The sequence below is a fragment of the Bubalus bubalis genome, chromosome 3, assembly GCF_019923935.1.
Source record: "Bubalus bubalis isolate 160015118507 breed Murrah chromosome 3, NDDB_SH_1, whole genome shotgun sequence".
Lineage (NCBI taxonomy): Eukaryota > Metazoa > Chordata > Mammalia > Artiodactyla > Bovidae > Bubalus > Bubalus bubalis.
In genome coordinates, this window is record NC_059159.1 from 85,644,094 (window position 1) to 85,668,665 (window position 24,572).

Consider the following 24,572-nt stretch of genomic DNA (forward strand, 5'->3'; position numbering starts at 1 on the left):
ATCAGAACTAGACTCAGATACAGTAGATATTTAGAAATTATCAGACCAGCAGCCAATTAACAGTGACTAAAGCGCTAAGGCTCTAATGTATTCACCTACTTATCCCTACACTTTATCTCAGTCATATTATGTATGGCATTTAACATTTTTGTTCATATAATATCATGTTCAACTTTATAATGTATTCAAATATAATAAAGGATGCTTACCTTTATCATCTCTCAAATTATTTTCTTTTTTAATTTATGAAGCTCTTCCTCAGGAGACATCTTGGAGCTGTTATTCTTACAAAAAGAAATAGCCTAAATTTGCAAAACAAACTAAAAAATGGATGATAGTTTCTACTCTTTATTCACTTCTTTAGTAGGTTATATTTTAAAACTTTATATTTCTATATTACTTCTCTGGTGGCTCAGTGGTAGAGAATCCTCCTGCTAATGCAAGAGATGCAGAAGATGTGAGTCAGATCCCTAGGTTGGGAAGATCCCCTGGAGAGTGAAATGGCAACCCACTCCAGCATTCTTGCCTGGAAAGCCCCATGGACAGAGGAGCCTGGTGGGCTACAGTCCATGGGGTCACAGAGTCAGACACGAGTTAATGACTACACAACATTTCTATATCAGATATATGATAACTCTGATAATACAGAGGTGAAAAAAGCAAACGTAAAATCTCTTCTTCTGAAGACTTCTGTTTGGAAAAGAAAGATTTAAAAACTGTAATCATGCTTAAGTATTTCATTTAAACGTCCTGTTACAATGAGAGCTAGACAAAAGGAGATTCTTTCACGGGAATCTGGCTGAGAACTCTCAAGAAGGAGAGAAAGCAGATGTAGTCTATAAAGTGCCCAAGAAACACCTAAAGACAGATTTCCCATTGGTAGAAGCTTATGTGGATATTGTGCCTTAGGAGAAGAGTGCAGAAGGAGAAGATGACCTAACGCTTACAAGGACCTTTCATTTTGAAGCCTGAGAAAGTTAAGGAGAGTCTACAAAGGGCCCAGAGGTGGAACAACCAGGGCACTTGGGAGCCACCCAGGAGAAATGATCTTCCCAAAGCGTCAAAGAAGAAAGCAAAGGATTGAGAATCACACAGGCTGAAAGTTAAAGAATGATTTCTATGTTATATGAGATCCTGCATCGAGTCTAGACTCTGTAAGGACATACATGTAATCAGGAAAGCATTGAACTTCCCTGCGCGTCAGTCTCCTCAAATATAGAGTAAGTGAAAATGTTTCTAGAGTTGTTTTGAGTACCAGATAAACCAGAACATTCAAGAACACTTAGCAGAGTATCACCCACTAAGTGAGGGCTAAACAAGTAGTGCCTATTTTATTGTTTTTTTACATATAAATCTAAATGGCGATAATGAACTCTCCTACCATCTCTCTGTAACTGCAAACAAATATAAGAAAAAAATTGGGGGAAAGTGTTCCATCAATTATTATGTAATTATATACATAATAATATACATATACACCATATGAAAACATATTATAAAGTATACTCAGTTCAGTTCAGTCTCTCAGTCGTGTCCAACTCTTTGCGGCCCCATGGATTGCAGCACGCCAGGCTTCCCTGTCCATCACCAACTCCCGGAGCTTGCTCACACTCATGTCCATCGAGTCGGTGATGCCATCCAACCATCTCATCCTCTGTCATTCCCTTCTCCTCCTGCTTTCAATCTTTCCCAGCAGCAGGGTCTTTTCCAATAAGTCAGTTCTTCACATCAGGTGGCCAATGTTTTGGAGTTTCAGCTTCAGCATCAGTCCTTCCAATGAATATTCAGGACTGATCTCCTTTAGGATGGACTGGTTGGATCTCCTTGCAGTCCAAGGGACTCTCAAGAGTCTTCTCCAACACCAGTTCAAGAGCATCAGTTCTTCAGTGCTCAGCTTTCTTTATAGTCCAACTTTCACATCCATACATGACTACTGGAAAAACCATAGCTTTGAACTAGACAGACCTTTGTTGGCAAAGTAATGTCTCTGCTTTTTAATATGCTGTCTAGGTTGGTCATAGCTTTTCTTCCAAGGAGCAAGTGTCTTTTAATTTCATGGCTGCACTCAACATCTGCAGTGATTTTGGAGCCCCCCAAAATAAAGTCTCTCACTGTTTGCATTGTTTCCCCATCTATTTGCCAGGAAGCAATGGGACCGTATGTCATAATCTTAGTTTTCTGAGGTTTAAGCCAACTTTTTCACTCTCCTTTTTCACTTTCATCAAGAGGATCTTTAGTTCTTCTTAGCTTTCTGCCATAAAGCTAGTGTCATCTGTGTATCTGAGGTTATTGATTAAAGTATACTACGTACATAATATACCATACACCTGCTGATTCTGATACATGGTATAATTCTCCCTTCCTCTCTGCAGTATCCTTGGTCTCATTGTTCCAATCAAATATCACAATCATTCACTCCTCTCAGTGTAGAAATCCCCAGCGTGCTCTCCTCATTCACTCTGCATGAAGGCGTCCTTTCCATTCATATAGCTGTGTCCTTCTCCATTACGGTTTCTAGTTGTCAATTTCCCCTTAGGCTGCAAACCACCAACTAAAAGCAGAACTTGAGTGAAAGTTTTAGATCTGTCAGACACTCTCCTAAGACTTCACCTGCTCTGCCTGCCAAGCACTGCAGGTCCAGACTGTCCAGCCTCTCAGAGAAACACAGTAAATAGAGGGAACCCCGCCCCACAGTGAACAATGGTGGAGACACCAGGGGCTCCTCTGAGGCTCTACGTGGGCTCTTCCTGTGCTGACTGCCCTAGGAGGAGCTCACCTGGTTCAGGAATCTCATTTGCTCAAAAAGCCCAAAGCACAGGAAACATGGAGCTAAAACTTGGAAGCTTGAGAACTTGGAAGCTTGAGAACTTGGAAGGAGAACAGAGATGTTTAAAGTGTTCGTGGAGCAGTGGCAGGTCCTCAGGACATGGAACCACATAGATGAGCTGCTCTGAGGCAAGCGTTTCTCCAGAACATTCCTTTTCAGAGACTGAGAAGACTGAAGTGGATGCTGAGAGCACAGAGACAGAGCACAAGGGCCTGGCCACCAGCTGTGTCCCCAGCACAGGTGACATTCATACCACAGTAGCCTGCAGAGTCCTGGAAGGGGCGATGGTCACTCCCGTCACAGCTGCAGACTTGTTTCTTCCTTAGGAATGATAGCTTACAGTGAATGATGTCAGATTCATCATCTCCGAAGAAGAAGATTTAGCTTCAGGACCAGGGACCAGGCTTGATCACTCAAGAGCTTTTGTATAGCAAAGTTTTACTACAGTATGAAAAACAGACAGGGAAAGCTTCTGACATAGATATCAAAAGGGGTATGGAGAGTGCCCCCCTTGCTGGTGTTAGCAAGGGAGTTATATACTTTTCAAATTGATTATTACAGTAAATCAAAAGAATGTCCCAAGGTTGTAAAGATCTTACTAGACCCACTCCCACAATATACATTTTAAGATAACAGGATTAGTCAGAAGGTTTTCAAGAAGGAGAAACATGTCCTCAAGTAGGATCCATTATTGTTGTATAATCCTTACTAAGGAACATAGAAAAAAAGTTTGTACTTTCCTCCTTGAGAATTCCAGACCCCTACCTCCTCCTTGAGAGTCCCAGACACCTTTCTCCTCTTTGGGGACCCCAGACTTCTTATCAACCTGCCTAGGAATTGACTCTCTCAGGACCCAGCAAGTTATCACAGAGCAGGACAAGGTGTTCCTGGGGCTAATGCAATCCAAGGAAGTTCTTAAAATTCCATTATGATGTCTTTGCCTCTTTGAAAGACAGAAAACAATAAAAACAAGTTTGATAGAAGACAAGGGCTGGGCTTTTAATACATTTAGTGCAGATGGTGATTGTAACCATGAAATTAAAAAATGTTTGCTTCTTGGAAGAAAAGCTATGACCAACCTAGACAGCATATTAAAAAGCAGAGACATTACTTTGCCAACAAAGGTCCATATGGTCAAAGCTGTGGTTTTTCCAGTACTCATGTATGGATGTGACTATAAAGAAAGCTGAGTACCAAAGAACTGATGCTTTTGAACTGTGGTGTTGGAGAAGACTCTTGAGAGTCCCTTGGAGATCCAACCAGTCCTTTCTAAAGGAGATCAGTCCTGGGTGTTCATTGGAAGGAGTGATGCTGAAGCTGAAACTCCAGTACTTTGGCCACCTCATGCGAAGAGTTGACTCATTGGAAAACACTCTGATGCTGGGAGGGATTGGGGGCAGGAGGAGAAGGGGATGACAGAGTATGAGATGGCTGGATGGACATGAGTTTGAGTAGGCTCCGGGAGGTGGTGATGGACAGGGAAGCCTGGCATGCTACAGTTTGTGGGGTCGTGAAGAGTCAGACACGATTGAGTCACTTTCACTTTCAGACCTGAAGAGGTCCTCTGGGAAATCAGTGAGGTCATTCTCAACTGAAAACAAAACAAAACAATGTGAGAGCTGAGAGTTCAGTTTTGGGGAGGACTTGCTGCAGGTTATACCTAAGAGGACAGCATCTTATCAGCTCCCAGGAACTGCTCCAAGGAGGTCAGGGGAGGTCTGTATATGTGATTGCAGTGAAGAGGTTACATGAAGACACCTCATATCTTGGTAGAAGATGGCTGAGAGTCAGGATAACAAATGTTTCTATGAATGAGTTTAGTGCTTTTCTATGTATGTGTTGCAAAAAGTTAGCTTCATAAAACTTTCTCCAGAAATGATCTAAAGTATCTTAAGGCCTGTTTTGCTAATTTTCCCAGAGCACAGAGTGTCTCATTCCTGATTTCCAACCTGAACCTCTATCAGGGAGAATTGGAGATCAGGGACTACAGTGGCTAGTGACTTCATTCATGTAGAACAAGATGGTGAATGACATTTTAGTCGTCATCCTGAAGGAGAAATGTCGGAGCTCATGTGGCAAGAAATTGTTAGGTACTTTTTCTCTGTTCATAAGCTCATGAGAAAAGTTAAGGGTGTAAAATACATAGATTATAGGGCTCACCTCTCATACAGTTAATAAGTTAATTTACTATATTTCGCTGAAGAAATCACTCATAAAATCTCAGACTTTGTGCCTCAAGGGTTGTGGGATCTTGGTTTCCTACCAGGAGTTGAACTCAGACCTCAGAAGTGAAAGTGCTGGATCCTGACCACTAGACCACTAGATTAGAAAACTAATGCTTTTTTTTTCTTTCAAATGGCAGAAAAATCTATAGTCTTCTAAGTATTTATTAATCTATTTTTGATTAAAACTTAATGTCAATTCTGTTGACTCAGATCCCATTCCGAATTGCCTTAACAAAACCATAGAATGTAACCCTTTGGCATCTGAAATGGATTACAGGTCCTTTGTCATCTCACTCTCCTCTGTCTACATATTTCATTGGTTCCTAAATATCATGTTCATCTACACTCTTCACTTTTTTAAACAGGCTTGTTCAGACAAATCATTGTAAAGCTCCTAAAATGTGCCTTTGTACCTTTGGCACACTGGGAATAGTTCAGTGGTTCAGATTTATATTTCTTTCCAGCTGGATAAGTGGGTATGGTCCCAGCAGGATTAATGACAGGATTGATTTAATATTTTAAAGACCTTAGAAAGTGCCTAGTCTGCTAGTAGCAAGCAATAAAATTCAGTTACTTTTTAACATCATGATTACTACTACCTGGAGATTAACATAAGTATCTTTGGAATCATTTGATTCCCTTCTTTTTAATTCTAGTTTTTGCAAAGCATCTTCTCATTGTCTAAGTGGATTTATCATCTGAGACAGATGCTCAGCAAGGCTGGTGTCCATGATCCTGCCAGAGAGGGTTAATGTTGCAGCAACTGGGGCTCTAGTTGCCCATCTCTTGTGAGCTGGTGGGTGTGACTTCTTCCTTCTCTCCTGAAACTGATACTACATGGATTAAAAGAAAGAAAAATGATGTATCTGATCTTGAAAAGCAAAGAGCAGTCAACTGAGCCAGGACTTGACCTTCACTGAACTTCTGTCAGAAGCAGCCATGTCCCAGCCTCTCTGTTCATCATACTGACCTCATCCTTCCCCTCTGCCACAGCCTCGTCCCCAGATTTGCTGCACTAAAGTTTCCTAACTCAGAATATGTCATTGTGTCAGAATACTTCCTTTCTATAATATTCATGACATTGAGACTTACACTTGTTTACTTTTTGCCCACAAAAAACATCTCAAATTTTACTTTCTAGGAAAAACTGCAAAGGGAAACAAGCAATCTAAAGTCTTGAAGGTGATAGAGATACAGCCCCTCTGCCTGTCTTTACTCCCCTTTATTGTTCTTATCTCATCATGAATTAGAACTAGAGCAGGAGCAGCAGGACAAATCTAGTCCAGTAAGTCAGTAAATGAAAATGCATATATAAAGTTTAAATGAAAAATTGTACTCAAGTAAAAGAAAGAAGGCTGTTTCTCCTAATCTAGTAGCCTGATCCTCAGACCCTGCATTCTCAGAGACGAGACAGAGGGACAGAAATGCCCAGTGAAACTTAGAAACCCACATCAAATCAGACGTAAGACAAAGATCTTTCTCATTTAATTGATAAATATCCATTTGGATGGGTACATTTGAAGCTTTTGGGAGATAGATAAACAGTTTAGATTGATGACATTTTCTTTGACCATATTCAGAATACATAAATGAAAATCAAAAAAGGAAGTAAAAGTGTAGAGAAATGACTAGAAAATGAAAATTACCGTGTTCCCTATTTAATGGCCTTGCTTAGAAACAATGCCATCAGAGAACCTACCTCAAGGTTCCAGCAGACACCGTCCCAGCCAGCCCAGCAGCAGCCTCATCTTCCCCATGGCCTTCGTACTCTCTCTACTGATGGCCCTGGTGCTGGTCAGCTACAGCCCAGGAGGATCCCTGGGCTGTGACCTGTCTCAGAACCACGTGCTGGTTGGCAGGAAGAACCTCAGGCTTCTGGGCCAAATGAGGAGACTGTCCCCTCGCTTCTGCCTGCAGGACAGAAAAGACTTTGCTTTCCCCCAGGAGATGGTGGAGGGCGGCCAGCTCCAGGAGGCCCAGGCCATCTCTGTGCTCCACGAGATGCTCCAGCAGACCTTCAACCTCTTCCACACAGAGCGCTCCTCTGCTGCCTGGGACACCACCCTTTTGGAGCAGCTCTGCACTGGACTCCATCAGCAGCTGGACGACCTGGACGCCTGCCTGGGCCTGTTGACGGGAGAGGAAGACTCTGCCCTGGGAAGGAAGGGCCCCACACTGACCGTGAAGAGGTACTTCCAGGGCATCCATGTCTACCTACAAGAGAAGGAATACAGCGACTGTGCCTGGGAAATCGTCAGACTGGAAATCATGAGATCCTTGTCTTCATCAACCAGCTTGCAAGAAAGGTTAAGAATGATGGATGGAGACCTGAACTCACCTTGACATGACTCTCACTGACTAAGATGCCCCATCATCTTTGCACACTCACCTCACACTGTGGTCATTTCAGAGACTCTGATTTCTGCTTTAGCCACAAAATTTATTGAATTACTTCAGCCAATACTTTGTCAGTAGTAAATGAATATATGTAAATTATTTTTTTGGCTGCTGGTGCATCAGTCCTGAAGTGTAGACTGCTCTGATGTTATTGTTTGTTTGCTTATTTATTTTGTTATATTTATTCTTTTATTTCCTCTTATTTATTTTTCCATATAAAATATTTTTGTTTACATTATATTAAAATTTAGCAAATACATTGTTTATTTCATTAAATTTGTAATTTGTTTTATTTATTAAATATTATCAAGGTTAACTTCTTGAGTTTTTTGTTATTTTTTGTTTAGTTGCTAAGTAAAGTGCGACCCTTTTGTGACCCCCATAGACTATAGCCCACCAGGCTCCTCTGTCCACAGGCTTCTTCAGGCAAGATTACACTGCTGCTGCTAAGTCACTTCAGTCATGTCCGACTCTGTGGGACCCCATAGACGGCAGCCCACCAGGCTCCCCCATCCCCGGGACTCTCCAGGCAAGAACACTGGAGTGGGTCACCAGTATGTTGCAATTTCCTTCTCCAGGGGATCTTCCCCAACCAAGGATGGAAGCTGCATTTCAGGCATATTCTTTACTGTTTGAGCCACTAGGGAAGACCCTTGGTTGAAAAAATGAGAGAAAAAGGGATTTTTGTAAACTGAAATTAATTATTTACGGTAGTTACAGGGTCATAGGTTAGTCAAATATGGCATTTGTGCAATGAAGTGAGATAAACTAGGAAGCAATTTTCAAAACAGTACTGATGATTTTGCTTCCACTGAAGCCAAGAACTTAAAGTTTTGTTTGGTCATAAAATGTCTTAACTTGATATTTAAGACTTATACATTTTCAGTTATTTATAATTACTTATAAATTATAAGAATCCACCTGCCATGTAGGAGATCCCGGTTAGATTATTGAGTCAGGAAGATCCCTTGGAGAAGGGACAGGCTACCCACTCCAGTATTCTTGGGCTTCCCTAATGGCTCATCTGACAAAGAATCTGCCTGCAATATGAGAGACCTGGGTTCAATCTCTGAGTTGGGAAGATCCCCTGGAGAAGGGAATGCCTACCCACTCTAGAATTCTGGCCTGGAGAATTCCATGAACTGTATAATCCATGAAGTCTCAAAGAGTCAGACATAACTTAATGACTTTCAGTATAAATTCTGAAATATTTTTTAACCAATTAACATTGCAAGAGAAATTAACCATTTATATTAATATTAAATAAAATACTTTTCCCTTTAAGTCTCAGTCTTGTCCCCAAGTCTTCCCACTGGAGGGTCTGAATATTTAATAGATTTCTGTCCAGATTTCAGGTGCCTTTCCCTTTTCCCTGAATCCCTGAAAGAATTAGTCTTTCTCCCCAGAAACAATCCTGAATTTGAAAATACTTCACAACTTGCTCTGATTTTCAGCGATCAATCGCAGCATAAACGGCCCGGTGTAAACCGCTCTGGCCAAAATCTCCTCCTAGGAAGCGGAGGGTAGACATGGGGGCAGGTGCAGAAATCTAAGGATCTGAGCAAAGTAGTATTAAAGCTCCCCTGGGCAGTGGGACCAAAAGGAAGCTTCCTCATTGCTCCCACGGCCCCTCGGGCTCCCTGGGCTGTGGAGGCGCCTCGCCGGGGTCAAGGCTCTTGCCCACAGGGACTCCTCGGTTCCCCCCTGGATCCTGTGCAGGAGTTCGCTGCGCTGGACCTGGAGGCGCGTCCTGTCCATTACTGAGAGTTCAGGTGCACATCCCGGCCGCTGGGGCGCAGCGAAGGGAGCTTGGAGGACTTAGCTTAGTGCAGGACCTGAGCTGTTTCACTGAGACCCAGATGAAGTGCTGAATTTCTGAAACTCTGGTCTCCCTGCTGATGGCAACGGGGATGTTCTGCTCCATCCCTAACGTTTCACCTGTTACCATATGTCATCTTCTATTCTTCCAGTCCTTTCCCATATTCATGTAATTTGGTAGCATTAAGTATTTTTAACCTAAATCCACAAGAGCCCTGTCAGCATGGTGTTTTCTACAGTTGTTCTTATTGTTTAGTTGCTAAATCTTATTCAACTCTTTGTGACCCCATGGACTGTAGCCTGCCAGGTTTCTCTGTTTGGGATTCCCCAGACAATACGGGAGTATGTTGCCATTTCCTCCTCCAGAGGACCTTCCCAATCCAGGATCTAACACCCCTCTCCTGCATGGACATGTGGATTCTTTAATCCACTGAAAGATTCTTTCCCACCAGGGAAGCCTGTTTCCTACAGAGACTCACTGAAATGTTTGTAATCCAATCTCTTGCAATGGTGATAATTCTCAAGGGTCTTATCTATAATGCATCTCAAGTTTATGGTGACAGTTAATTGAGCAATGTATATAAATCATCTTGGACAGTTAAATATGATTATTTTATAATTATTAGAATCATTAATTTTGTCAATCACATTTAGACTCTCAGAAAGAATTACCAATTGATAATTTCATTTTGCTTATTATATAAAATAATCAGGATACTTTGTCAATTGCTCAATTCATCTAGAAGTTTGGAGATAGATGATAAACTAATGAAATTATAAAGTACTGTAACAGCATGGTATGGAAAACAAAGGCACAATGTGTGTTAGTGAAATAGGAAAATAAGCGATAGTTCAATACGTACAATTTGCACAGTGTTTATGGTATGGATAGGGAGGTGGAGTTTGGAATTTCACATAATAGGTTTTGAAACCTGGACTTGCCATTTTCTTATTAGATTGTTTTATTCAAATAAAGTCTTAGCAGGTGGCTCCTGGAAATGAGAATATTTACACCTCAGGTTCAACTATGTTGGAAGGATTAAGTGTCCCTTTTAAGGGCTAAGGAATTTGTAGTTGCTGTTAACATCATTTTTTTAAGATTGAAAGTCTGTGGAATTTATTTGGCAAGTTCTTGGTAATCATGTTCCCAGTACCATTGTAACATTTAATTAGTAATCAATTCAGGATGAATGAGCCATAATAAGGGATGACAGCATAAAGGAATGTGTTCAGTTCAGTTCAGTTCAGTCGCTAAGTCGTGTCCGACTCTTTGAGACTCCATAAATAGCACACCAGGCCTCCCTGTCCATCAGCAACTCCTGGAGTTCACCCAAACTTATGTGCATTGAGTTGGTGCTGCCATCCAGCCATCTCATCCTCTGTCCTCCCCTGCTCCTCCTGCCTCCAATCCCTCCCAGCATCAGAGTCAACTCTTTGAATGAGGTGGCCAAAGTACTGGAGTTTCAGCTTTAGCATCATTCCTTCCAAAGAACACTCAGGACTGATCTCCTTTAGAATGGACTGGTTGGATCTCCTTGCAGTCCAAGGGACTCTCAAGACTCTTCTCCAACACTACAGTTCAAAAGCATCAATTCTTCGGCGCTCAGCTTTCTTCTCAGTCCAACTCACATCCATACATGACCACTGGAAAAACCATAGCTTTGATTAGACAGACCTTTGTTGGCAAAGTAATGTCTCTGCTTTTAATATGCTATCTAGATTGGTCATAACTTTCCTTCCAAGGAGTAAGCATCTTTTAATCTCATGGCTGCAATCACCATTTGCAGTGATTTTGGGGCCCAGAAAAAGTCTGACCCTGCTTCCACTGTTTCCCCATCTATTTCCCATGAAGTGATGGGACCAGATGCCATGATCTTTGTTTTCTGAATGTTGAGCTTTAAGCCAACTTTTTACTCTCCTCTTTCACTTTCATCAAGAGGCTCTTTAGTTCCTCTTCACTTTCTGCCATAAGGGTGGTGTCATCTGCATATCTGAGGTTATTGATATTTTTCCCGGCAATCTTGATTCCAGCTTGTTCTTCTTCCAGCCCACCGTTTCTCATGATGTACTCTGCATAGAAGTTAAATAAGCAGGGTGACAGTATACAGGCTTGATGTACTCCTTTTCCTATTTGGAACCAGTCTGTTGTTCCATGTCCACTTCTAACTGTTGCTTCCTGACCTGCATATAGGTTTCTCAAGAGCAAGTCAGGTGGTCTGATATCCCCATCTCTGTCAGAATTTTCCACAGTTTATTGTGATCCACACAGTCAAAGGCTTTGGCATAGTCAATAAAGCAGAAATAGATGTTTTTCTGGAACTCTCTTGCTTTTTTGATGATCCAGCAGATGTTGACAATTTGATCTCTGGTTCCTCTGTCTTTTCTAAAATCAGCTTGAACATCTGGAAGTTCACAGTTCACATATTGCTGAAGCCTGGCTTGGAGAATTTTGAGCATTACTTTACTAGCGTGTGAGATGAGTACAATTGTGCGGTAGTTTGAGCATTCTTTGGCATTGCCTTTCTTTGGGATTGGAATGAAAACTGACCTTTTCCAGTCCTGTGGCCACTGCTGAGTTTTCCAAATTTGCTGGCATATTGAGTGCAGCACTTTCACAGCATCATCTTTCAGGGCTTGGAATAGCTCAACTGGAATTCCATCACCTCCACTAGCTTTGTTCGTAGTGATGCTTTCTAAGGCCCACTTGACTTCACATTCCAGGATGTCTGGCTCTAGGTGAGTGATCACACCATCATGATTATCTTGGTCATGAAGCTCTTTTTTGTACAGTTCTTCTGGGTATTCTTGCCACCTCTTATTAATATCTTCCGCTTCTGTTAGGCCCATACCATTTCTGTCCTTTATTGAGCCGATCTTTGCATGAAATGTTTCCTTGGTATCTCTAATTTTCTTGAAGAGATCTCTAGTCTTTCCCATTCTGTTGTTTTCCTCTATTTCTTTGCATTGATCGCTGAGGAAGGTTTTTTTTATCTCTTCTTGCTGTTATTTGGAACTCTGCATTCAGATGCTTGCTGCTACTGCTAAGTCACTTCAGTCGTGTCCGACTCTGTGCAACCCCATAGACGGAACCCCACCAGGCTTCCCCGTCCCTGGGATTCTCCAGGCAAGAACACTGGAGTGGGTTGCTATTTCCTCCTCCAATGAATGAAAGTGAAAAGTGAAAGTGAAGTCGCTCAGTCGTGTCCGACTCTTAGCGACCCCATGGACTGCAGCCTACCAGACTCCTCCGTCCATGGGATTTTCCAGGCAAGAGTACTGGAGTGGGGTGCCATTGCCTTCTCCATTCAGATGCTTATATCTTTCCTTTTCTCTTTTGCTTTCGCTTCTCTTCTTTTCACAGCTATTTGTAAGGCCTCCCCAGACATCCCTCGTCCAAGGTAAGGAGCAGTGGCTGTGCTTTGCTGGAGTAGCCATGAAGAGATACCCCATGTCCAAGGTAAGAGAAACCCAAGTAAGACGGTAGTGTTGCAAGAGGGCATCAGAGGGCAGACACACTGAAACCATAATCACAGAAAACTAGTCAATCTAATCACACTAGGACCACAGCCTTGTCTAACTCAATGAAACTAAGCCATGCCCGTGGGGCAACCCAAGATGGGCGGGTCATGGTGGAGAGGCCTGACAGAATGTGGTCCACTGGAGAAGAGAATGGCAAACCACTTCAGTATTCTTGCCTTGAGAACCCCATGAACAGTATGATAAGGCAAAATGATAGGGTACTGAAAGAAGAACTCCCCAGGTCAGTAGGTGCCCAATATGCTACTGGAGATCAGTGGAGAAATAACTCCAGAAAGAACGAAGGGATGGAGCCAAAGCAAACACAATACCCAGTTGTGGATGTGACTGGTGATAGAAGCAAGGTCCGATGCTGTAGAGAGCAATATTGCATAGGAACCTGGAATGTCAGGTCCATGAATCAAGGCAAATTGGAAGTAATCAAACAGGACCACTTGGGCTCTAGGGCACTCGGGCTTCAGTAGTGGCGGTCCCAGGGTCTGGAGCACAGGCTCAATGGCTGTGGTGCACGGGCTTCACAGCCTCTAGACCACATGTAGTCCTATGTGTCACCTGCCTTGGCAGGCAGATTCCTTACCACTGAGCCACCAGGGAAGCTCCTCAGAGGACATTTAAAGTACATTGAGAGGTGTAGAAAACTTCTTGAAGATTAGGGTCCTAAAACAAGTAAAAAACAGTCCTTTATTACTGGTAAAAGTATCATTTTATTAACAAATTATTTTCTAAATAACTTTTCAATGTCAATTCTATACTATTATTTAATGATATTTAATAAGTTGATCTAGAAATTAAAAAAAAAAAAAACGATAACTACATAAGGCATTGAAGCTTACTTCACAAGTCAAGCCAGTCTCTCCCTGCCAAGGAGAAAAATCTTCACTGCTTCTGTCTAGGAAGCACATATGTTTTTCCCTCTTTGTCACACACAGGCCTCCTCAACAGCCACATCCTGACCAGAAGCTGGAAAACAAGGAGCAGAGGTTCTTCACTGGACTCAACACCAGGATGACCCATCTGGACTGGAGGTGAGCAATGCAGGTGTCTTCCTTTAGAATGAGAACAGCAGGCTGTGGGAGTTGATTTTTTCAGGAGAACTTGCTGAGGACTACAGGCTGGAGGTCAGCCTCTCTTCTGCTCTAAGGGACTGCTCCACAGATGTCGGGGAGGTCAGTATGCATGTGATTGTGGTGAAGGGGTGACGTGCAGATAAGCTCACATCTTGGGAGAATGTGGCTGAGAATCAGGAGGAACAGATGTCTCTCTGAAGGATTTTAGAGCTTTTCTACCCATGAGAAGGTGCAAAATTGGGTTCATAAATTTCCTCTGGAAATTATCTAACTCTCTGCTGACCTGCTGTGTCAGTTTTCCCAGAGCACAGAGTGCCTCGTTCCTGATCTCCATCCTGAACTCCTATCAGGGTGTGTTGGAGGTCAGGACTGCAGTGAGTAGTGACTTCATTCTGCAGAACCTGATCATGAAAGATGTTTTCATTGTCATCCTGAAGGAGCAACGTCAGAGCTCATGTGGCGAGAAACTGTTGGATGCTTTTTCTTTGTACTTAAACTCACAAGAAAGGTCAAGAGTTTAAAATACATAGAAAAGAAGGCTCACTTCTCATAGGGACAATAAAGTTATTTCACTATATTTCATTGAAGAAACCACTCATAAAAGCTTAGACTTCCTTCTGTGCGGCTTATGTGATTGGACTTCCCCAACCAGGGATCCAGGGACTGAAATCAGGTCACAGGAGTGAAAGTGCTGGATCCTAACCACTAGCCAGTGAGCAAACACCTGCTTTTTTTTTTTTTTTTTTTAAGCTGGCAGAACAATCTATTCCCTTCTAACTACTGAATAGTGATTTTGTTATTTAAATTAAATCTTAGTTCTGCTGACTTCAGACCACACCCTGTAGCCCTACAAAACAATAGATAGTGGCCCTTTGGCATTTGAAATGGATTAAGGGGTCTTTGTCATCTCATTCTCCTCCTCGCTTATTTCATTGGTTCCTTAATGTCATGTTGATTTTCACCCTTCCTTTTATTTTTTTAATGGGATCCTTCAGACAAATCAAAGCCCCCAAGGTTTGCCCTTGAATCTTTGCTACTATTGGAATAGTTCATTTGTCCATGTTTATATTGTTCGCCAGGATTATAAGTACGTGTGACCTAAGAGTTAACGAGAGGATTCAGTTAAAATTCTAAAGAACTTGGAAAGTGGCTAGTCCATTAGTAGCATGCAATAAAATTCAGTGATTATTTTAATATCATAATTACTATTTCCCTGACTAAGATCAGGGTCTTTTGGAATCATTTCATTCCATTTCCTTTTAGTTTTTCTTAAAGCATCTTCTCATTGCCTGGCAGATTTGTTACCTAGGCAGATGCTTAGGAAGGTTGGGCTCCAAGACACTGCCAAAGAGGATTAGTGTTCTAGCAATTGGCATTCTAGTTGTTCACCTCTTGTTAGGTGGTGGGTTTGACTTCTTCCTTCTCTCCTGAAACTAATCCTACATGGATTAATTGAAAGAAAACTGAGATAGCCGATCTTCCAAAGCAAAGGGCAGTCAACTGACCCAGGATTTGGCCTTCGTTGAGCTTCTGTCGGAAGCAGCCATGCCCCAAGCTCCATGTTGTTCGTACTGGCCTCACGCTTCCCCTCTGCCACAGCCTCGTCCCCAGCTGTGCTGCACTGAATTTGCTAATTCAGAATAAGTCATTCTATCAGGGGAAACCACTTCCCTTCTTTCAGACATTCAGAATACATTAGTTTTCTCTTTGCCCACAAAACAACTGTGGACTTTTACTTTCCAGGAAAGTGTCAAAGGGAAACAACAACAACAAAAAAAACTAAAGTTTTGAAATGATAGAGCTATAGCCCCTCTTCCTTTCTTTGCTTTATTGTTCTTACCTCAACGTGAATTAGAACCAGAGCAGGAGCAGCAAGACAAATCCTGACCAACAAGTCACTAAAACAATGTAGAAACTTTAAGTAAAAATTACACTGTGGAAAATTCTGAAAGAGATGGGAATAGCAGACCACCTGACCTGCCTCTTGAGAAACCTGTATGCAGGTCAGGAAGCAACAGTTAGAACTGGACATGGAACAACAGACTGGTTCCAAAAAGGAAAAGGAGTACATCAAGGCTATATATTTTCACCCTGCTTATTTAACTTTTATGCAGAGTACATTATGAGAAACGCTGGGGTGGAAGAAGCACAAGCTGGAATCAAGATTGCCGGCAGAAATATCAATAACCTCAGATATGCAGATGACACCACCCTTATGGCAGAAAGTGAAGAGAACCTAAAAAGCCTCTTGGTGAAAGTGAAAGTGGAGAGTGAAAAAGTTGGCTTAAAGCTCAACATTCAGAAAACAAAGATCATGGCATCTGGTCCCATCACTTCATGGGAAATAGATGGGGAAACAGTGGAAACAGTGTCCGACTTTATTTTTCTGGGCTCCAAAATCACTGCAGATGGTAACTGCAGCCATGAGATTAAAAGATGCTTACTCCTTGGAAGGAAAGTTATGACCAACTTAGATAGTATATTCAAAAGAAGAGACATTACTTTGCCAACAAAAGTCCATTTAGTCAAGGCTATGGTTTTTCCAGTGGTCATGTATGGATGTGAGAGTTGGACTGTGAAAAATGCTGAGCACCAAAGAATTGATGCTTTTGAACTGTGGTGTTGGAGAAGAGTCTTGAGAGTCCCTTGGACTGCAAGGAGATCCAACCAGTCCATTCTGAAGGAGATCAGCCCTGGGATTTCTTTGGAAGGAATGATGCTAAAGCTGACAAAGTACAAACTCCAGTACTTCGGCCATCTCATGTGAAGAGTTGACTCATTGGAAAAGACTCTGATGCTGGGAGGGATTGGGGGCAGGAGGAGAAGGGGACGACAGAGGATGAGATGGCTGGATGGCATCACTGCCTCGATGGACGTGAGTCTGAGTGAACTCCGGGAGTTGGTGATGGACAGGGAAGCCTGGTGTGCTGGGATTCATGGGGTCACAAAGAGTCACACAGGACTGAGCGCCTGAACTGAACTGAACTGAAAGGAAGGAAGGCTATTTCTCCCTGAACGCGTAGCCTGCCTCTCACCATCCTGAATTCTCAGAGGGAGAAAGAAACAGAGGAACAGAGATGCCCAGTGGAATCAACTGTCTGAATGAACAACTGTAACTCACTGGATTCTGTGATATAAGCTTCCAGTGAGAGACAACACCATCACTGAATCTCCTTCTTCCAACTCAGAAACTCTGATCAGAACAAGTCTTGAACAGTTTAAGTAAAAGTATTGAATAATAAAACTATACTCGGCAACACAGATAATATTTATCTATTAAAAGCAAAATAATTGCAGTTGGAAATTCCTCTACCAACTTGCACAAATACATATTTGCTCTCAGTATCTGAGCACTGCTGACACTTTGGACGTCTGGGGACATGGGTCAGGAGAAGAGGAGGTCACCACTGAGAACTAGGGTTCTTCACACAAACACTGCAGGGGAGAGGATGGGGGTTTAGGAAGACGATTTATTCTCCCAACAAATAAACAAGCCCTCCACAGAAAGGAGATTTTTCGAGTCCACAGGATGTGATGAGCCTGTCCTCAGGGAGGGAGTCCAGAAGGGGAGGAAGGGACTCTGTCACTCTAGAGGACAGCAGGTGGCTCCATGTGATCTCTTCCTTGTGAGTGAGGTGCTGTTGGGAGAATACAATTATCCTGGATTGAGAGCCTCCTCTCCAATGTTCTCTAAGAACCAGGATTCTGGTGGGGGTATTGGCCCAATCTGTGCAGGACGGCAGGTCTCCAGTAAGAAAATGGTGGAAAGAAAGGGTGATGTCTGTAATGGTCTTGCCCTCATGGTTCCCTGAAGGGCAGGGATTTGCAAGAATGTGTTCTAGAAGGAAGAGAAATGTGGGAGGAGTTCAAGGACTGATAATAATCAGCCTCTTCTCTAAATCAAACACTCAAGAAAACTCATCATTTGTTTCGAAGAACTTAATTGACAGAGTGATCTGGTAAATCCCTGAATAAATATGGAAACCACAGAGTTGAGGGAGCCTCTATTCCCATGTAAAGTAAGAGGGAAAAAAGGAGCCTATATCAGGGCTCCCGCTGTGTTCACGGATAAGAGGAGAGCAACATTTGTGCATGAGAGACAAAGAGCAATAATGTATATAATTACAAATGTCCATTAATTCTGACTTAAGACAAAGACCTTTCTCATTTGATTGATAAATATCCATTTGGATGGGTACATTTGAAGTTATTAGGAAGTAGGAGAAATTAATAGTTTAGATTGATGACATTTTCTTTGATCCTACTGTGAATGCATAAATGAAAATCAAAAAAGGAAGTAAAAGTGCACAGAAATGCCTAGAAAATGAAAACTATCATGTTCCCTATTTAATGGCCTTGCTAGAAAGCATGGCATCAGAGAACCTACCTCAACGTTCCACGAGACGCTGTCTCAGCCAGCCCAGCAGCAGCCTCATCTTCCCCATGGCCTTCGTGCTCTCTCTACTGATGGCCCTGGTGCTGGTCAGCTATGGCCCGGGAGGATCCCTGGGCTGTGACCTGTCTCAGAACCACGTGCTGGTTGGCAGGCAGAACCTCAGGCTCCTGGGCCAAATGAGGAGACTCTCCCCTCGCTTCTGTCTGCAGGACAGAAAAGACTTCGCTTTCCCCCAGGAGATGGTGGAGGGTGGCCAGCTCCAGGAGGCCCAGGCCATCTCTGTGCTCCATGAGATGTTCCAGCAGACCTTCAACCTCTTCCACACAGAGCGCTCCTCTGCTGCCTGGGACACCACCCTCCTGGAGCAGCTCCGCACTGGACTCCATCAGCAGCTGGATGACCTGGACGCCTGCCTGGGGCAGGTGATGGGAGAGGAAGACTCTGACCTGGGAAGGACGGGCCCCACACTGGCCATGAAGAGGTATTTCCAGGGAATCCATGTCTACCTGCAAGAGAAGGAATACAGCGACTGTGCCTGGGAAATCGTCAGAGTGGAAATCATGAGATCCTTGTCTTCATCAACCAGCTTGCAGGAAAGGTTAAGATGATGGATGGAGACCTGAACTCACCTTGACATGACTCATACTGACTAAGATGCCACATCACCCTTGTACGCTCACCTGCAGCCATTTAAGAGACTTTGAATTCTGCTTTAGCCACAATATTTATTGAATTAAATCAATAAATACTTTCTCAGTAGTAATAAGAAAGTAGTTATAAAAAGTATTCAGCTGCACAGGAATCAGTGCATAGCGATGACTGCCCTGATGTTATTTATATGTTTCTTTATGTACATATTTTCATTTATTATTTTATCTCATCATATTAATATTTTCATATAAAATATTTGTTTACATTGTAATAAAATTTAGAAAACGTGTTCATTTTCTTAATCTTCTAATTTGTTTTTATTAAATTCTTATGAAAGTAAACTTGTTTCTTCATTCTGAAGACCTAAATCTTTATTTTGTCTACATAAACCTATTGTGGAATTGCATTTGTCCATGTTTACTATGGAATGGCTCTATTACTTCTCAGGACTTGATTGTCAAAAGGTGGAATTCCTGGAATTCCCTGGCAGTCCAGTGGTTTGGACTCCACGCTTCCAGTATAGGAAGCGCAGGTGCCATGGATATCTGCTCAGGGAACTACAATTCTGCAGGCTACAGAGGGCGGCCCTCCATCCCACCCCTCCAAAAAAAAAAAAAAGGTCGAAAGGAGTTCTGAAACTGTGGAAAATGATTAGTCCTGAAGTCACAGATAAACTAATTTATACCCAGTCAGCAAAGAACTGTTGGAGTCAGTATCTGGGGGAAGACTCGTCTCCTCCAGAAAAGGTGCTGGCATGTGGTGCTGAGTGGCTGATCCCGACACCTGTTACTCTTCCTCCCACCTTCCCCTCAGTCCTGCTTTACTGAGCAATCCACTCCCTTACAGAATATCTTCACTGCCTCCAACACAGGAGCTCTGTTCTGTGATGGTTTCTGGTTCCAAGTTTTTCTGAGTGGAAATCACTGGAAGAGAGCACAAGTGAAAGGAGAGTTCTAGAAATTTCAAACCCTTTGAATTGCATCCCTGCTATTTAACATCAGTGTGACCCTGCAAAATATCACAAACCCTAAGGAGAGGGAAATGGCAACCCACTCCAGTATCCTTTCTTGAAAATCCCATGGACAGAGGAGCCTGGTGGGCTACAGTCCATGGGTCACAAGAGTCGGACACGACTGAACCAACTTAGCATGCACTCAGGCACGCATGCTGTTTTGATCCTCTTCTTTAATATGGGGAAAATAAGAGTAGTTTTTGACAGGATTACTGTTAGGATCAATGAGCCCATATTACAAGAAGCATAAAAGAGTGCCTGGCAATAATGATCAGGACGGTGAGTCCCAGAGTAGCTGCCCACAGGAAGCAGACGGGACAGCTGGCCTGAGGCAGTGACTGGAAGGTAACACTGGAAAGATGCTAGGTCCTTGGTAAAAATATTTAACTTGGGTGCTAGTTTCACAGATTAGTTTGTGAACTCTTCTGTGCTCAATGCTGAAGACAATTAACAATTTCGGTATCTCAGACTTCTAGAAGTATTCTTAGGAGGTCATAGAAATTCTTTGAGAAAGAAGGATTAGTAGAAAATGCTTTCATCTACTATAAAAGTGAATAATAGGGAAATCATAGAAATCTCATAGGACTGCAGAAAATCACACACATTACTCATTAATAATGTTTCTTGCTTCTTTAGTCTGAGTACAACTGTACTACTTCTTGAAGACATTTCTAAACTTACCTTCTCAACTCGCTGTTGGGTTTCAGTCTTTCAGCAGCAAAGCAGAGGCAGGAAGAAAAGAGCAAGGGCCATGCAGGGTGAGGCTCTGCTCTCCAGCCCTGGGCCGTCCTGGGTTTGCTCCCAGTTGTTTTCCGTGGAGACTTGAGTCCCTAAGTGCCAGCAGTGTCACCTCCTAGAGCCGGTCCTTCTCAGAAATCAGTGCCTTTGAGGAGAGACTGCTACAAGTGTACACAGGTGTCATACCCAAGTGACAGTCTTTCTCTGAACAAGGAGCCATGAAGTCAATTTTATTGGTCAAAATACATAAACCTTGTGCATGCATACTGCCAACTGTCCATGATAACAGTGGCTACATGAATCCACATTCAAGACTATATAAGCTCTATATGTTCTCACACATTAACCAAAACAGGATCTTATCATCTTTTTACTTTTTGCCAGTCTGACTGGTGACACATAGCATCTAGCAGCAACCATTAGTTTTCCTTTTCCTAATTGATGGCGGTTGTTATCAGTCATACTCGTCAGGAAAACAGAAAATTCCTTCCAGCCTTCTAGTCCACCCTTGGAACTGGTATGGGAAAGGAAAACAATCCGCAGGCAAAGGAGAAATGTACTGGAAGGAACTAGAGCCCCAGCATCACAGAGTAGAGTTGAGGAGAAGAGCTGTGGAGCTGAGACGTTGGTTTTAAGACCGCTGCACTAGGATAGAGGACAGCCTTTCCCCATCACATCCACTGGAAGCACAGGCTTCCCGGTGAATTTCTGATCCACACAGATGCACCCACTGCTCCTGCACTGTGACTTTACTCACGTAAAGAAGGTCGTCATTCATTTTTGTTCAAACTCCGTGATCTCCAGCTAGAAGACACACAGATTGCAAGGCCCTCAACCAGATCCCAGGCTCCACACTCACACTGCACTCCTGCCATCTGGCTGGTATCCAGTCTGAGTTTCATTTGTGACCAAGAAGTTTGTGGTTTTCCTGTGTTCAGGGCCCAGAACTGTCTTCTGTTCAAACCAATGAACTAGGTCATGACTTGCTCTAGTTTTCAGGCCTTTAAAAATCTATCTTGATGGTTATGTCTTCCAAAGATGCATGCTGGAATCATATACCCAACTGCCTATTTCACAGTTGGTGTCTACTGAGCACACATTATGCTGAAATCAAAAGCATTTTAATTGCAATTTTTTAAACAACTTATTCATATGAGAAGACAGTTTGAAAAAGTTAATGAAACTCTCCAATGAAAAACTGACTACAAAAAAAATGCTTAATAGATGACCTTTGGTTAAAAGAAATGAAAGCAAAAAAAGGATTTTGTAAACTGAGATGAGTTATTCAAAGTAGTTACTAGGTCATAAGTTTGTCAAATATGGCTTTCGATCGGATGAAGAGAGATATACAAAGAAGTAATATTGAAAACATTACTGATGATTTTGCTTCCATTAAAGCCAGGAACTTAAAGTACTGTTGTGGCATAAGGAAAATATTTGAATTTGATGTGAGTTGAAGACTTATACATTTTAAAACATTTTCCAACCAATTAATATTACAGGAGAAATTAACCATTTATATTAATATTAAATGAAATAATTTTCCCTTTACCTAGGAGCTTCATTTTAAGTCTCAGTTTTGTCCCCAAGTCTTCCCACTGGAGGGTCCCAATATCTAGTAGATTCCCGTCCAGATTGTAGATACCTTTCCCCTTTCCCTGAATTACTCCTTTGCCCCATAAACAAGGGCTTCCCTTGTGGCTCAGCTGGTAAAGATCTGCCCGCAATGAGGGAGACCTGAGTTCAATCCCTGATTTGGGAAGGTCTCCTGGAGAAGAGAAAGGCTACCCACTTCAGTATTCTGGCCTGGAGAATTCCATGGACTATACAGTCCATGGGGTCGCAAAGTGTCAGACACGACTGAACGACTTTCACTCACTCCACAACAATCCTGAATCTGAAAACATACCACAACATGCTGTGATTTCCAGCCGTCAATCACGGCATAAAAGGGCACCGGTGTGAACCGCTCTGGCTAAAATCTTCTCCCAGGAAGGGGAGGATGGACGCAATGGTAGCTTATCTAGAATTTGGAGGTGCAGAAATCAAAGGCTCTGAGCGACGCGGCCAAAGATCGCCTGGGCAGTTGGGCCCGAAAAGGAAGTTTCCTTTCTGTTCCCGCGGCCCCAAGCTCTCCCTGGGCCCAGGCGGCGCCTCGCTCCGGTCGCGGCTCCTGCCCACCGCGACCCGCGAGTTCTCCCCGTGGATCTGAAGCCCCAGGTGGCAGCGCTGTACCTGGAGGCGGGTCCCGCTGGGTGGGCGGTGCCGGTCTGTCAGTTACTGAGAGATCGGGCGCCCCCTCCCGGCCACTGGGGCGCAGAAAAAGGAGTTTGGAGGGCTCTGAAGATTAATAGTGCAGGACCTGAACTGTTTCACGGAGGCCCAGGTGAAGGGCTGAATTTCTGGACTCCTGGCCTCCCTGCTGATGGTAATAGGGAGGCTCTGCTCCATCCCTCACATTTCACCAGTTAGTTTAGGTCGTCTTCTATTCTTTTTATCATTTCCCAAATTCATATAATTTGGAAGCAAAAGTTTGTTGCTGAACCACGAAAGACACCAGGATTCTTGGTCTCCAGAGAAGAATTCAATCCAGGGCCAGTGACGAGGCTTGATCGCTCAGAACTTTTGTGTAATAAAGTTTTATTAAAGTATAAAAGAGATAGAGAAAGCTTCTGACATAGACATCAGAAGGGGGCAGAAAGAGTGCCCCGTGCTAGTCTTCAGCCAGATGTTATATAGCTACTGCTGCTGCTGCTGCTGCTGCTGCTGCTAAGTCGCTTCAGTCGTGTCCGACTCTGTGCAACCCCAATGACGGCAGCCCACCTGGCTCCCCGTCCCTGGGATTCTCCAGGCAAGAACACTGGAGTGGAGTGCCATCGCAGTCTGCTAATTAGACAAAGGAAATGTCTCAAAACTCAGAGAATGGCACCAGGCCCCTCACCCACAACATGCATGAGATAACATTGGCACCAGGTAAGTCGTCCCTGGCCATAAAATGATTGATATGAATCTTGAAGAAAGGCAGATTTCCAAACAAATATACAGTTTCATTAACACAGATTAGGAGAACACTGTATGAGTATAACATACTGGTTTGTCAAGTCGGTTCTGAGCCTTTAGGTGGAACTGACTTGAACACAGAGTCTAGAGTAAATACACAGTACATTAACAGCTTAAGACAAATATTTCCATTAGAAAAATGCATTGGTTAGCTCAAGGTTTGGGAAAAGTTCAGTTCAGGTGGAACCAGGTGTCATTATGGAAACACAGAAGTTTAAGAGAAACCTCTTTTTAAATGTGTATGGAGAAGGGGAACAAATCTAACACTAGTTTGTTTCCTCCTGCCGCTGAAGAGAGAGAAAGAAAGAGTCTGACACTTGCAGCCTGTTTCCTCTGTTTGGAAACCCCTGGCCTTCCTGTCTGTTACCCTCTCAAAAGCATTAAGTAGTTTTTTTACTTACATTCACAAAGCCATCAGCTTGGTGTTTTCTATAGAGGATTCACTGAAATGTTTGTAATCCAATCTCTTGCTGGGGTCACAACTCATAAGGATCTTGTCCATCATGTAGCCCCAATTTATGCTGAGAATTCATTGAACAATCTATATGAATCATCTTGGACAGTTAAATATTATTTTATAATTATTAGAATTATTAATTTTGTCAATCACATTTAGACTTTCAGTAATAACTACCAGTTGATAATTTTATATTGCTTATTATACAAAATAATCAGATGCATTGTAAATCGCTTAGCTTATCTAGAATTGGAGGTAGATGTGAACTAATGGAAACAAGAGGTTTGTACCATCGAGGTATGAAACAACAAGGGTGCATCTTGTGTTAGAAATAAAATAGGAAATTAAGTGAGGGCTCAGTACATGCAGTGTGGGCAGGTGTTACGG

At 42.8% G+C, this 24,572-nt stretch overlaps 2 protein-coding genes across 2 annotated transcripts; both read left to right on the top strand.

The window, feature by feature from the left end:
- Positions 1-6,635: 6,635 nt before the first annotated feature.
- On the top strand, positions 6,636-7,433 carry LOC102390853 (interferon omega-1). The gene has a single exon (XM_006055517.3). It carries the CDS (start codon positions 6,733-6,735, stop codon positions 7,393-7,395), a length of 663 nt encoding a protein of 220 aa, XP_006055579.3. The 5' UTR covers positions 6,636-6,732; the 3' UTR covers positions 7,396-7,433.
- Positions 7,434-18,260: 10,827 nt separating this feature from the next.
- Positions 18,261-19,000, top strand: LOC112583871 (interferon omega-1-like). The gene has a single exon (XM_044939783.2). The coding sequence runs from the start codon at positions 18,315-18,317 to the stop codon at positions 18,873-18,875; it is 561 nt and encodes a 186-aa protein (XP_044795718.1). The 5' UTR covers positions 18,261-18,314; the 3' UTR covers positions 18,876-19,000.
- Positions 19,001-24,572: the final 5,572 nt, after the last annotated feature.